The sequence below is a fragment of the Alligator mississippiensis genome, chromosome 3 (genome assembly GCF_030867095.1).
Source record: "Alligator mississippiensis isolate rAllMis1 chromosome 3, rAllMis1, whole genome shotgun sequence".
Taxonomy (NCBI): domain Eukaryota; kingdom Metazoa; phylum Chordata; order Crocodylia; family Alligatoridae; genus Alligator; species Alligator mississippiensis.
This window is the reverse complement of record NC_081826.1, coordinates 249,556,595-249,572,291: the sequence shown is the minus strand read 5'-3', so window position 1 is coordinate 249,572,291 and position 15,697 is coordinate 249,556,595. Positions and strand designations below refer to the sequence as shown.

Below are 15,697 nucleotides of genomic sequence, written 5' to 3'. Positions count from 1 at the left end.
TTGGACATTAGGAAGAACTTCTTCACAGTTCGAGTGGCCAAGGTCTGGAACGGGCTCCCAAGGGAGGTGGTACTCTCCCCTACCCTGGGGGTTTTCAAGAGGAGGTTAGAAGAGTATCTAGCTGGGGTCATCTAGACCCAGCAGTCTTTCCTGCTTATGCAGGGGGTTGGACTCGATGATCTATTAAGGTCCCTTCCGACCCTAACATCTATGAATCTATGGTGGACCTGAGGCCGCAGTTAGCCAGTTTTGCCAAGAGGTGATCATGGGATACCAGATTGAAGGCTTTTTTAAACTCAAGATATGACATCAATCTCCTCTCCCTTGTCCAGCTGATAGGTCACCTGTTCGTAAAAGGAAATAAGATTGGTCAAGCAAGACCTACCTGCAACAAACTCATGCTGGCTATCCCTCAGTATGTTGCCATCGGCCAGTGTATTAAGAATGGGGTCTTTGATAAAGTTTTCTAAGACCTTCCCCGGGATAGCTGTCAGGCTGATGGACCTGTAGTTTGCCGGATCCACTTTCCTCCCTTTCTTGAAAATACGCATCACATTGGCCTTCTTCCAGTCTTCAGGAACTTCACCAGAGCACTAGGAACTCTCAAAGATCTGTGCCAGGGGCTGAGTTACGATGCTAGCCAGCTCCTTGAGTACCCTGGGGTGTAGCTTGTCAGGGCTGATTGACTTGAAGGTGTCCAGCCTCTCAAGGTATTCCTTCACGAGATCAGCATTGATGGAGGGCAAGGAATCTCCCTCACCCAGGCCTCCCTGTCCTGTAATGGGCAGGGGCATCCCATGGGACTGGTGAAAGACCGACACAAAGTACCCATTTAGTAAGTTGGCTTTCTCCTGGGCATCGGTTATCAGTTGTCCCATCTGGTTTAGCAGGGGTCCAAAGTTGCCCTTGCTTTTCCTCTGGCTCCCCACATATCTAAAAAAGGACTTTTTATTATCCTTGATGCTTGTAGCCAGTTGGAGTTCCATCGCAGCCTTGGCTATCCTGGTTCACTCCTTGCAGGTCTGGACCAGTGCAGAATATTTCTTCTTGGAGGTGGATCCCGTCCTCCATCCTTTGTAGGTCTTTCTTTTTATATGCAGGAGGTCCGCTAGTTCCTTGCTGAGCCAAGGGGACTGCTGTGCCCTTTTGCTGCCTTTCCTCTGAGACGAAATTGACTTAGCTTGTGCATCTAGGATTGCTCCCTTGAGGAGCAACCAGTCTTCCTGAACTCCCCTCCCCTTGGGGTTGTGGTCCCTTAGGGCCTCACTGACAAGCCTCCTGAGCTTGTCAAAGTCAGCTTTCCTGAAGTTGAGGACTTCTGTATTGCTGACTGACTTGCCAGCTTTACAGCGGATGGTGAAGGTGATCAGCTCATGGTCGCTGTCACCCAGCTTCCCTTCGATTGTTAGGTCGCTGATTAGGTCATCCCCAGTTGCCAGTACCAGGTCAAGCAGCGTTTTACATCTTGTTGGCCCATAGACTTCTTGCATAGATAGAGCTCATCCACGCACGTGAGGAAGCTTTGTGACCATTCGAATTTGGCTGAGTGCTCTTCCCACGAGATGTCTGAGTAGTTGAAGTCTCCCATGTCAACCCTGGACTGGGAACGTGCGGCCTCAGCCAATTCCCTGGTGAACTCCTGCTCAAGCTCTTGATTCTGGGTAGGAAGTCTGTAGTAGACTCCCACCATTGTGTCCCCTGTGCCATGTTCCTCATGGATTTTAACCCAGAAGGTCTCCAGTCATCCACCCTGGGCGCCAATGTTGGCTTTCAGGGATGCGTAGCTCTCCTTGACATAGAGAGCTACAACCCTGCCCCTTTTGTCCACTCGATCTCTCCTGTACAGGGTATAGCCATCTATACCTGTGGCCCAGTTATGGGTGGAGTCCCACCAGGTCTCTGTTATCCCTATGACATCGTAATTATTTGTGTTAAGCAGGAGGACAAATTCCTCCTGTTTATTCCCCAAGCTCCTGGCATTCGTGCACAGGCATGGAAGTGTCCCCTTGGGGGCCCTTGCCTTGCCTACTGGTTGTTCCAGGGTTGGGGCAGAGGTGGGCTCCCTTAAGTGCCTTGGCTTGCTGGCTTTGCAAAGTTTGCTCAGCGGCCCAGCAGAGAAATGTAGGACTCTCCAACACTGAAAGAGCCCAGTCCCACATTCATGCCACTTGCTCTGAAATAGGCCTTTTATGAGGGGGGCTGGGATGGTGCAAGCTGCTAAGGCGCATGGCTCAAGCCCAGAGGTTGCAAGTTTGAGGCCATAGCAGAAGCACTCCCAATGCAGCCACATCAGATTCCCATAAATTGTGAATGTTGCTAAATACCTCGTCACAAGGACACAAAAAGGGAAAGGAAAGGCCTTTGGCAGTGAGACAGTCCTTGGACTGACCTGCTCTTGTCTAGAGGATAATGAGACTAATTTCATCTGGATTAAAGCAGCTCCCAAGTGCACAGTCTGAGTCACAGACTGGCAGCAGCCTTTTTGAGTGCTAGTGAAGGTTTGAGCATTGATGCAGTTCTGAAATCAACCAGCCCTTTAGCCAGGGTGGTTCTGTCTTCAGTTCCACTCATCAGTGGTGGCTTTTTAATCTTGGGAATCATTGGATCTAAAATAATAGTAGAACCTGCTTTTAACTTGGGGGCGGAACTGAATCTCTGTTTTTAAAGATCCGTATTGTAAGGCAAGCTTGGTGCTGGTTACGGTTCCATGTATAGATGAGGCACACTGAACTTCCATTATGCAGCATGTATGTTAGCTCCAAGAAGATAGTCTGCCTCCTTTGGTTTTGAGAGGCAAAATAACAAACAGAATTATAATTGGAAGTCCAATAAGTTATTAAAGCCCTTTATTAAACTTCAAGAAAACAATATGAAACTTGCAAAAACTGTTAGGTTCTCTAGTATTAGAGCTAAGGTTTTCATACCTGCAACTGTTCTCTAAAAAGGAAGGAATTGGAGCATTTGGGACTGCACAACCTCTGTTTAGTCTTGGTACCATGAGAAGGCTGTCATACTTTCTAGATGCTGATGATTCTGAATAGCATGGGGCACATGACAGAATCAGAGACGTGGAAAAGCATACAGAGGCAAATGAATTGATTTGTCAGAGACCAGATACTGTAAGTTAGTGGCAAAGACTGGAACACTATTCAGGAATCTGTGGCTCCCACTTCTTTCCTCATTCTTCTTTCACACTATGCTAAAAAATGCCTGTTTTCTGGTCAGGCATTTGCCAAGGCACTTTTTACTGTTTCTGTGAATGTCAGGGTTCTTTTTTTTTTCAACATTCAGAGTCTCCAATATTCTGAATATATTAGTTAGTGCTTGTTTAGCAGTTACTCTTGTGTATCCTGAGCTCTAAGCAAAAAATTATGAGTCTCTCAAAATGTTGAGTTGATGAGCTGTAGCCTGGCATTTGGCTTTAATGACACCTAAATTTTGACAAAGCACAGTAGAAAATAAATCCTATTTAACTGAAACAGAGGGAGGATGACACAGTGAAATATGTTCTGCCTTGGAAGAAAGGGACCCTGATTTCTGTTTGTAGTCACCTCAGTAGCTTTTCTATATTTTATTGGACAGTTTCTTTCCCACTGAAGGCAGGGACCAGGGCTGGGTCCCTCTCTTCTAGGACAGGGTCTGAGATGCCCTACTTCGTTTTGCTTTTCTCTTCCATGTCCTACATTATTTTTCCTTCTAGCTGTTCAGTTGTCTGGCTTCAAGAGTAGGACTGCAGAGTACTTGAGCTATGCCAAGCCTATGACCTGGTTGTTAGACCACTTTAACCAAAACCAAAAACTTTTTTTTTACCCACACCCATATGTAGGACTGACTACATAGTTTTATTTTAGCAGCTAAAACTCAACAGCAAGACCAAGACTTAAGCCACATGTTTAACTAGAGTCCAGAGTGAGCGGGGGGTTTGCCTGGAAACTCCCTCACATCCTGTTACTGTAAGCTTGTTGAGAGGAAAGAAGTTGCAGGGAAAAGGGAACCCTTCAGATCAAGGAACAGCAAACAGGTGAGCTATGGAGGAGTTTGCTAGGGAAGGTTCGCTTGGAAAGAGAGGCACAAAGTGAGCGGCAGCAGAGATGAGAAAACCCAGAGACATGACTGGAGGATGTCAAAGTACCAGAGCCACTGCCACTTTCAGCTCTTTCTCTGCCTCCAGCTGTGAGGCAGTAGCCTTCAGGGAGAAGGCAAGAGAGCTACAGGAGGAGTTAGCAAGGCTCCGAAGCATCCTCTGCCATGAGGACTTCATTGATTCCATACTGGAAGAAACATCTAGGACTTTGGAGGAAGGGCTGCCAGAGGAGGTGCTAGAAAAGGAAAAGGGCATGAACTCCCAGAAAGGTGGAACCTTATAGAGTTATAGATTCATAGACATTAGGGGCTGGAAGGGACCTTGCGAGATTGAGTCCAGCCCCCCTGCCTTAGGCAGGAAGTCTGCTGGGGTCAAATGATCCCAGCAAGATAATCATCCAAATGCTTTTTGAAAGAGTCCAGAGTAGGTGCTTGCACCAATTCTGTGGGGAGTCTGTTCCAGGACACTCGGATTGTAAAGAAGTTTTTCCTTATGTGAATAGCTCTTCTTCCAGATCCTGGGCACCACCCTTATATACTTATAGACTTCCACCAAGTCTCCCCTGAACCTCCTCTTCTCCAGGCTGAAGAGTCCCATGTCCCTTAGCCTCTCCTCATAAGGCTTGCTCTCTTGGCCTTTGATCATGCGAGTGGCTCTCCTGTGGACTCTCCTGAGCTTGGCCATGTCCTGTTTGAAATGGGGGGCCCAGAACTGGATGCAGCTGTGGCCTCACTAAGACTGAGTAAAGCGAGAAGATGATGTCTCTGGTTTTGCTTGAAATGCATCGGTGGATCCATGGCAGGGTTTGGTTTGCTTTGCCAGTTACGGCATTGCGTTGGTGGCTCATATTCGTTCTGTGGTCAATCAGGACCTCCAAGTCTTTTTCAGTCATAGTGCTAGCACTGCTGAGCCTATAAGTATAATGTTGGTTTTTCCTCCCAAGGTGGAGCACTTCTCTATGTTGAATGCCATCAGGTTTTGGTCCGCCCACCTTGTGAGCATGTCCAGGTTGGCCTGTATCCCCTGCCTATCCTCCAGCGTGACTGCCTTTCCCTGTAGTTTAGTGTTGTCCGCGGACTTTAGCAATCCACATCAATGCCTGAAGCTTGTATCTTCTGGCAGCAAGAAGAAGTTGTGATCCTCACGTGCAGCTGTTTGCCTGTGGAACAGATATGGAGCGCTAGCAACAGAGGAGGAGGAGTGCATTCCATTGGTGGAAGAGGCCAGGCCAGGAATCTCCAAGGTGGGGAAGATCGAGACCACTGCCACGAAGAGGAAGCGATGGGTGGTGGTGGTTGGAGACTCACTTCTGTGGGGGATGGAGGGATCCATCTGACGGCCTGACCTATTGTCCTGGGAGGTCTGCTGCGTGCCTGGAGCCCGGATCTGAGATGTCACGGAAGGATTACTGAGACTCATCTGACTCTCTGACTACTACCCCATCCATGTGGCCATCAATAATACTGCCAGGGGTGACCCTGAGCAGATCAAGGGTAACTACAGGGCTCTGGGTGCAAGGGTGAAAGGTTCAGGGGCACAGGTAGTGTTCTTCTCAATTCTTCCGGTCAAGGGGAAGGACCTTGGCAGGAGCAGATGCATCCTGCAGATCAATGCATGGCTGCACAGGTGATGCTGCCAGCAGGGATTTGGCTTCTTTGACCATCAAATGTTGTTCCAAGAATGATTGCTAAGAAGAGACAGGATCCACTTGATGAAGAGAGGGGAGAGTATCTTTGAAGACAGGTTTGCTAACCTGGTGAGGAGGGCTTTAAACTAGGTTTGCTGGGGGATGGAAAACAAAACCCTGAGGTAAGTGGGGAAGTGGAGGACCTGGAAGAAGCAGAAGCAGGAGGGGGAAACAGGGGAAGCCTCATTCTTTCTGAAAAAGTAGGACAATCGTCTAGTCACCTCCGGTGTTTGTAGATGAATGCACGGAGCCTGGGAGACAAGCAGGAGGAATTGGAAGTCCTCACACAGTCAAGGAACCATGATCTGATTGGAATAACAGAGACTTGGTGGGATATCTTGCTTGACTGGAGCACTGTCATGAATGGCTACAAACTGTTCAGGAAGGACAGGCAGGGGATAAGAGGAGAGATTGCGTTGTATGTAAAAAAGCTGTATGATTGTTCAGAGCTCCAGTATGAAATTGGAGATAGGTCTGTTGAAAATCTTTGGGTTAAGGTTAGAGGGGAGAGCAACAAGGATGATGGTGGGTGTGTGCTACGAACTGCCTGACTAGGAAGATGAGGTAGATGAGGCTTTCTTCAGACAACTAGTGAAAGTTTCCAGATCACAGGCCTTGGTTTTCATGGGGGACTTCAATCACCCTGACATCTGCTGGGAGGGCAATACAGCATTGCACAGGCAATCCAGGAAGTTTTTTTGGACAACTTCCTGGTGCAGGTGTTGGAGAGACCAACTAGGGGCCATGTTCTTCTTGACCTACTGCTCACAAACAGGGAAGAATTAGTGGGGGATGTAGAAGTGGATGGCAAGTTGGGCAGCATTGGCCACGAGATTATTGAGTTCAGGATCCTGGCAAAAGGAAGAAAGGAGAACAGCAGAGTATGGACCGTGGACTTCAGAAAAGCAGACGTTGACTCCCTCAGGGAACTGATGGACAGGATCCCGTGGGAATCCAGTCTGAGGGGGAAAGGAGTCAGGAGAGCTGGTTGTATTTTAAAGAAACCTTACTGAGGGTGCAGGAGCAACCATCCCTATGTGCAGGAAGAATACCAAATGCAGCAAGTGATCTGCTTGGCTTATCAGAGAACTGTTTGGTGAGCTTAAGCACAAAAAGTGCACCCTCAGCAAGTTTGCAGATGATACCAAGCTGGGGGGAGAAGTAGATATGCTGGAGGGTACAGAGCTCCAGTATGAAATACATATGCTGTGAAGTACATATGCTGTGAGGATTCAGAGTGACCTAGACAAATTGGAGGATTGGGCCAAAAGAAATCTCATGAGGTTCAACAAGGAGAAGTGCAAAGTCCTGCGCTTAGGTCAGAAGAATCCCATGCACTGCTACAGCCTGGGGGTTGACTGGCTAAGCAGCAGCTCTGCAGAAAAGGGCCTGGGGTAAGCCAGATATGAGTCAGCAGTGTGCCCTTGTCAAAAAGGCTAACAACATACTGGGCTGCATTAGTAGGAGCGTTGCCAGCAGATCGAGGGAAGTAATTATTTCACTCCATTCTGCACTGATGAGGCCACATCTGGAGTAGTGTCCAGTTTTGGGTCCCCCACTATAGGAAGGTTGGGGACAAGTTGGAGAGAGTACAGCAGAGAGACACAAAAATGGTTTGGGGGCGGGGGCACATGACTTACAAGGGGAGACTAAGGGAACTGGGTTGATTGGACTGATAGAGAAGACTGAGAGGGGATTTGATAGCAGCCTTCAGCTACCTGAATGGTGGTTCCAAAGAAGATAGAGTTAGTTTGTTTTCAGTGATGACAGAACAAGGAGCAGTGATCTCAAGTTGCAGCTAGGGATGTTTAGGTTGGATATTGGGAAAAACTCTCACTGGGAGGGTATTGAAGCACTGGAACAAGTTACCTAGAGAGGTGGTGGAATCTCCATTCTTGGAGGTTTTTAGGGCCCAGCTTGAAAAAGCCCTGGCTGGAATGATCTAGTTGGCATGGTCCTCCTTTGAGCAGGGGGCTGGACTAGATGACCTCCTGAGGTCCCTTCCAACCCCAATTTTCTATGATTCTATGATTTTCTAGTAAATGAAAGATGCAGTTGCAGTTGCTTCTTTGCAGTTGCTTCCCTGCTCCTTGGCAAATGTTCAAACCCCAAAGATTTTAGGCTGAAGTTTTGGGACTTACCTAATGTTGTAGGTATACCCAAGCAGTTTTTTTCCACATGGCTACCTACGTAGTCATAGTGCAGCTTACTGAGTATGTTCAATAGGGAAATGCATAACTATGCGTATAGAATCCAGATTGTGCAGAAGTGCCTCAAATTACAGCTATTTGACTATGTAAGTGCCTTAGGTACATAAGTAGGCAAGTCACCTTAGGTACATAAAGGTGAAATAGGATTTAGCCCTAAATTTGGCATGGCATGGAACAAAAATATTAAAGTATGGCATCTATTTCAGTCTGTTGATTATTTATAGATATCAAAGCTGATTTATAAATCATTTATATATAATCATAAGCTTTCACTTATGGTCAATGTACCCTGCTCTGGGCAGTAATAGGGATAGGACGCAGATGTACATAAAATTTGACATTTTTAGCAGAGGTAGATGTTTGGGTGCTGAGCCAGTCATTTTTGGGCAACCCTGGGGGCTGGTAATGGGCTCTTGACCTTTCTTCTTGCAGGCTTCTTTCTGGCTGTGCTGTCCCTGCTCAGCTCTGTTAGGAGAAGCAAAGAGACAAAAGACTACATTGTTCAGTAGGTGCCACAATAGCCACTTGTTACGAGCAACAACAGTTATAGATCCGTCATTCAGGCTGGCTGAACAGTTGAAATTTTGGGCTTCAGGAATGTGCAACAAGGCTACTAAATTCATGTGTTGGCAGCCCCAAGGACCAGGGAATTTGGAGTGTTCACAGACAGACATACATTTCATGCAAAACTGGGCATGTTTACAGGAGACTTAATGCACAATAAACTAATTCTACTGCACATTAGCATGTTGCGGCAAAAGCCATGCTAATACACAAATGCACAGTAAAATGAGTCTACTGCGCATTAAGTGTCATGAAAATGTTGTTTGCTGTGCATTTAATTAGTGTCTCATATTAGAGGTACTAAACTTAATACACAGTAACAGTGGTGCATTAATGCATGTGTAGATGTGCCCACTGGGTGCTTATCATTTAGTTAAGGACATTTAGTTAAGGCATATAAAATCACTCTGTTTGCTTGCTACACAAAACCCTGAACAACTGACCAAGTTCACATAATTTCCCAATACAAAATACTCCACCAACCAAATGTGTATTTGGAATAGATTTCTGCTACCTGTCAACATTGCCTCTGACATTGAAAAAGGAGGAAAGACCTATAAAGACCATAATCTCTCCCTTTTCTTCCCAAAATGCTTTCTACCAGAGCAATCCTTCCATCAGTTATCTATTTCTGTACATTTATGAGGGAAGAATGCCAGGCTTTCAGACCATCATTCCGTGAAAGAAGATAGGAAGGAATCCATTCTTCAGTGACATAGTTGGCCATCCTATAAGTTACATTCTTAACTGTTCCTTCTGGCTGATAGATCAATTGAGGTGAATTTTCTGGGGCATTCAGTATACCACTGAGACTTGGCCCTTCATCTTATCTTCTAGCAACCAAGACTGGTAATTTAGGTAGGAGTTTGCAGGAAAACAAAATCTAGGAGTAGCTATGCCATTTTTATTAATACCAAGATTAAAATTACCTTAAAATGGAGTTACATTTGAACATAATAAATGTTACAGGGATTGGAGTCATTGTTACTGGACAGCACAGAACATCCAGAATTAAAGTTAAATCCAAATATTTTAAGTTACAGGAGCGCATAGTTTGAGTTCCCAAACAACCTTCACTTTGCCCTGTAGTGATACCATGTAAAAGTCATATATTCATGCTTAAGATACTTTAGTTCTTATACTTCAAAAATAAATGAAATGCATTTGTAAGGGTTAGTCATATTTTTCATGGTATTGCTGTAACTGCTTTTCCATATTTCAGTAATCTCCTTCTCTTACCCATTTTTGTACATTCTTCCCTCAAGTTTTTTGTGTACATGCAGCCCCCAAATTCCTTCTGTTTTTTGGACCATCCTACATTCCCTTGCTCTCATATCCCTTGCCAATTCCTCTGGCAGCCTTGCATCTCCTCCAACACCCCATTCTCAGAGACAGTTTTTCTCTCCTGTCTCTCTTCCCTTGCAAATGCACGCAGTCTTTAGTCTTCTTAGACCGGCATTCCGTCCTTCCTGTTGAATAAATTTGTTCAGTGGGTAAAATGTTGATACAAGTATTTAGAATTAGTGATCACTTTGTGCATCATCCATCATCACTGGAAGTTTCTTTTTTAGCATAGGCTAAAAGAAAAATGTTCTGTTGCAGAGAATTTTATGAAGATCTACCTTTCAAAATATCTACCATTACCTAGTATTCTCAATGGGACTGATGCCCTCAGAGCACCTTTAGTTTGTACAGCTCCTGCCAAAATGGTCACCAATTTTAATTGTTCCCAAATACAATTCAAGCTTCAGGGAAGATACTGGACTTCTGTATTGTGAGAAGATAGAGAACAGTACTATTAGTGGTAGAAAAAATGAAGGCAGTGGCCCAGTCTGCCAAGTGTAGGCTCCAGCATCAATCCAGCAACAGGGGATTTGAAAAACAGCAATTCCTTATGAAATTCTCTGAAGTAGAACATTTCTCTTTAGTTTCTAAAGGAGGAGAAGCTTTCAGTTATGTAGAATAATGGGAAAATATAACCAATAAACCTTTAAAAACAAAAACCAAAACAAAACATTCCCTAACCCTCCTCTACAAAATATAGTTTGCACTCAAGATTTCAGTGAGTTTGCTATACCAGAAGTTCTGTTTTTTTGTTATTGGGATAATCTGGGCAAAAAAAATCTGACATCATGTGCTAAATTAGAATCAGAGTAATCCATTCAGCAGTTTTTTTTATCACAATTTCATTATCAGAACAAAGATTCTCTTATAAAGTATACAATGAAATCTTTAATAAGAAAAGATTTTTTGTAGAATTTTCATTTAGATCTCCCATTTTGTCTGAAAAGTACGGACAATTTTAAGTCTCCTTGTAGCATAGTATTATTTACACAGGGAAGAGGACTTGAGAGCATAAAATAATACTTCTAAGACTTGTTTCTAAATTGTGTATCTTAAATTAATTGTTGTTAACCTTTCGTTCCACTTTTGCCACAATCTAAAAATCTGTCATCCCAATAGAGAGGGCATGCAGGTCTGCCAAGCCATGTTTTCTTCTTGAGGAAGGTAAAATACAATTATTTAGTACTCCTTTAGTTCCTCAAATGCTTCATTTGCCACACATTTTGATGCTACTGGTATGTGGTGCTTATAGACAGCCAGAACTTGGTGCTGTTTTATAAAATTGTGCAAAAAATAAGATAAAACATGGACTGTAGGCAGCTGTTTTTTAATGTGTATCTAAACATGACATTCAAATGTTAATTGGATGAATAAATCTTGTTCATTTTACAGACATGAAAATGTCATTGGAATAAAACTATTTATCACAGGATAATGGTCTTCTGACACCTGATAAATGCCAAGATGGAAACTACTTATTGAATATGTATCAAAATATTCTATTGCTGTTTGTCAAAAACAAATATCAAGGCCAAATTGACATGCTTATTTTCAGAGTGGTTGACACTCAACTCATGGTATAATTCTAGAAAATAGTATGTTAACACAACTTACAAAGAAGAAAATTCTGTAGACAGATGTCTTCAAGGATGTTAAAGGGCACAAAGCTTTTGTCTTCAGAATTTTTTCCTCAGAGTTTTTTCCCATTCTTTTACAATATTATGTGTGTTGTTGTGAAATAACTGATGATGGAAAAAATAGACTATGTATAGGCATTCATTTCTCTCTGAAGAAATTTCTTCTAATAGAAAAGTAGTCTAGGAGCTGGACTGTACAGAAGTTTCTCTAGCCCAGGGGCAGGTAATTATTTCAGTTGGAGGGCTGCTTAATGAGTTTTGGTGAGCTGTTGAGGGCTGTAAGGGTAGCCCTGCCCCTTGTCATGTGGCATGCCCCCCTGGTCACCATCTTGGGACCGGAAGTCCCACCCCTGACCCCTGACTTTTGCCACTGGCCATCCATTGCCTTGCCTTGGAAGTACTCCTTTTGGGAGGTGGGGATGCCATCTTGAAACTGGAAGAAAACCAAATCATATACTAAAACAATCAAACATCTACTATAACTTATTTTAATTTTATGTTTTTTTAAATTGTCCTGATTTATGTGTGCTTGTGTAGTATATTTAGAGGTGATTGCATAATAGCTCAAAATACTTTTGTATATTGTGTGTAGGGGGGGAATAAAAGGGGTGAATGTGGAGGGTGTGTGGGTGGGGTGTGTGGGGGAGGCTGGAGGTATGGAGGGGTGTGGGGTATGTGGTTGGGGTGGAGGTGTGGGGAAGGGTATTTGTGGGTATGGTCGAGGGTGGGAGTGTGTGTGGGAGCTGTGGGACCGTTTAGGTGTGTTTGGGGGCATGGTGGGGTGTGTGGGAGGGTGTCAGTGTGTGTGTGGGTATGGTGGGGGTGGGTGTGGGGGCTGTGGGTGTGTGTTGGGGGTATGGTGGGGTGGGGGTGTGTAAGACAGTGCAGGTGTGTGTTTGTGTGTACAGGGGGGTCCTCAGAATACCCAGAGTATATGGGTTCCTGGAGCTGCCTGTGGCACCAATGAGTAGCCCCATAGCACGCAGTTCCTCATGCTCCCACCCCAGTCCCTGGCCACATTTGGTGGCAGCATGTGAGGTCAGCACCACCTAGCCCCATAGTGTGCAGCTCTTGTGCTCCTGCAGCGTGCAGGACCAAGCCTGCCTGGCCCCACAGCACACAGCTCCCTGTGCTCCTGCCTTCTTTCCCCCAGAGGGTGTCCCTGGCCCTGGCCTGAATTCCCAAGCTCGCAGGCAGGGAGGCTGGGATCAGCCAACGGGGTGGCCAACAAATGCCTGTGCCAGACAGAGGCTTTTTGTATTTAGCGCCCCGTGGCTCGGAGCTGGTGGGGGGAGGAAGAGGAGTCAAGCCAGGCTGGCGCGGGGAGGGATGGAGTTGCTTAGGAACCAGAGCCACTCCTCCTGCATGGAGGCACTGGCTTGCAGAGGGGCAGGGTTTACAGAGGACTTAAAGAGGGGCCCTGTGGGCCGGATGGAATTGCCTGGCCAGCTGTGTGGACCATATTTTGGCCACCCCTGCTTTAGCCCAATGGCTGGAGAGTTTCACAGGCAAACTCCCGCACCTCTGCCCTTCAGGGAGCCCATTAATTGACAGCCTGCTTTACCCCATGCTGCTCCAGTCTGACCCAGTGCTACTTCCTGCCTGCTTTCCCTGTTTCCCACCTCTCAGTGGAGTGATGGCAGCAGGGATTGAAAAGCCAGCATGCTTAGAAGCTGGCTTATTATCTGGCTCTTGGCTGTGCTGACTTCCCTTTGCCTCCCCCTGTGGAGGCTGTGATTTAAAAACCAGAGGGCCGGGAAGTCCAGCTTGCAAAGTCTCTGTATGCCTGGCTCTCAGCCCTGCCTGCTTCCCCTTGCCACCCAAACTGCCTAGCTGACCTGGAGCACAGTGGAGTGAGGCAGACTGCTATGCCAATGGGAAGGCTCAGGAGCCTTGCTGTCATGGAAAAATGCCCCTGCCTCAATCTGCACTGGAATTTCAGAGTGAGAAGCAGATGGGGAACAGTTGACGGCTGCTTCTCGCCTCCCCTCCTGGTCTATAGGTTGCAAGGAGTAGCTTCCTTACAGCCTTCTCCAGACTGGTGACCCTGATCTTAGGAGGGCATGGGAGTCTTTCCCTTGCCTCCACTCATCCTAGGCTCTGTGAGGAGTTAAGCTAGGGGAAAGCATGCAGACATTCAGTCTCCCAGAAAAAAACTCTCCTGAAAGTGATTTAACTCTGGTTGTTTCCATGTTTTTTTCTCTTGGAGTAGCCATTTTTGCTCTGAAAGAAAAAAACTAGAATGACTGCACACTTTGGGTTTCCACCAGGATAATGGCTATTCTCTCGGTGGAAACTGAATGTCTGTACATGGCCATAATTTGCACTTAGATACCGATTTTTTTAAGAAGCTTTAGCTTTACAAAATTCATTTAGCATTGCAGCATTCCTACAGCTAGAAAGAAAGTTATTTCCCTTTTACAGAAAGAGAGGCTGAGCAGTAGACTTTAAGACAATTTTATGTGTTCATACATGTCAATATTTGAGCTATTCTATTTGGGGGTTACTGGCACAGAATTTTGATCAGTTATATTTTTTATGTTGTTCTGTCTTCACTTCCAAATGATCATTATTTTTCAGGTTTACAAGCTGCATTTTATATATTTAACACAAAACCCAAATATGTGGATTTTTACAGATGGAAGACCTTTAACTCTGGATGAAATATGGGAAGGTGTTCATGAGTGCTACCAGGCTCGTTTACTGGAGGGTCCCTGGGACACCATTACACAACAGGTTAGATGCTACTACTCTTTCGTGGTATGAAATCCATTTACCACGAGAATAGGTTGCATTAGACATACCTATTAAAATAAAATTTGTGTATTGTGGAATGATTCACAGATTGGTAACTAATTAAATTATCTAGAAGCCTGAAGTGTAACTTTCAATTTTAAATACAATTGTAATAATCTTTAAAATTGGAAGGGAGAAAATTGCCTTGTCAATCAAATACTCTGTTATTGCTGACTAATGTGTTTAAAATCAGCAGATAATGAACTCAGTTACTTAAAAGAAAAAGCAGCTGGGTACTTGTAACTGTTTTACTATCTTTTGCCAGAGATAATCAAACCACCTATATTTAAAATGGCTTTACAGTCCCTAGGATCATTCAAATAAAATTATGATTTGCTCACAATAATTTAACTATTACCTCTGGAAAATGATCTAGTTTGCGCATGGATAGGATGGGCCTTGTTGTTAAGGCTCTGAGGCCAACTCAGGCAACCTGGGTTCAGTTTCTGGTTATTTTGCAGGCCCCTTTTGCAACCTGGAATAGCGTTTTGTGATTTGTCCATGTCTAAGGAGGGTAATAACGTCCCTCTTCTGTTCTCTCCTCCTTCGTCTGGTCTCTCAACTTAATGTTAGCTCTTCAGGGCAGAGAGAGACTAACACCCCTTGCAGAATAAGGCCCTGATGTCAGCGGAGACTGTCACCATATGAATAACAGATAACAATATTGAATTGCAGGTAACAGGATCATAAACAGTAGACATTAATGAAAACATGAGCAGCATTCATGTTTGCAAGTTTGCAAACCGTTGTTGTTGTGTTTATTAAAATAGCTCCTTGAGAGCCCACCTGACACCCACTGTTTGTTATTTGTTGTGCACTTCTGGGCTCTTCCTAGGCATTCCCAGAATCCCTCTGTCACTATATAATCACAGGTGAAGCATAAATTAATTTACCAATAAATTGTGGTAGCAAATAACCAGCCTTCTCCACAAGAGGGAATCATAGTTCAGATTGTAAATGTATGTCTATATAGTAACTACTTCTACATAGGAAGAGAGAAAGGTGCAGTTAGTCCTGTCTTCACTTGATGCCCAACTGAAGAAGTCAGGATCTGTTGTGATCCTTGCATTGCTGCTGCACAGGGACTGGGGACTTGCACCGCTTTTGACATTTTAGAGACTCCTCTGGGATAAGGATGGAGCAAGCCAGAGTCTCTGTGCTTTCCAAAAGAGCTGCCCTGTCTTGTGGGTAGAATGCCTGGGACAACCTGTAAAAATGTGTAACAGAAGACTCCTCAGTGTGCACTCCAGAGTAGTAGTCTACTTTGGGGTGCTGCACCTCTAGACTTTCTCTACAGTGAACTATGGTTTAAAGCCACAATCAAATGTTTGTAGAAAGCCCCATGTGGTTCTTTCTTTGCAGAGGACTATATGCA

At 44.8% G+C, this 15,697-nt stretch overlaps 1 protein-coding gene across 3 annotated transcripts in view; it reads left to right on the top strand.

The window, feature by feature from the left end:
• Positions 1–15,697, top strand: part of ATG10 (autophagy related 10) — a 158,750-nt gene that overhangs the window by 89,832 nt on the left and 53,221 nt on the right. For all 3 annotated transcript variants that reach the window (XM_059725065.1, XM_059725064.1, XM_014595412.3), the window contains exon 5: positions 14,165–14,262. In XM_059725065.1, coding sequence (XP_059581048.1) covers positions 14,165–14,262 — 98 coding nt within the window. The remainder of the gene's footprint in view (positions 1–14,164; positions 14,263–15,697) is intronic.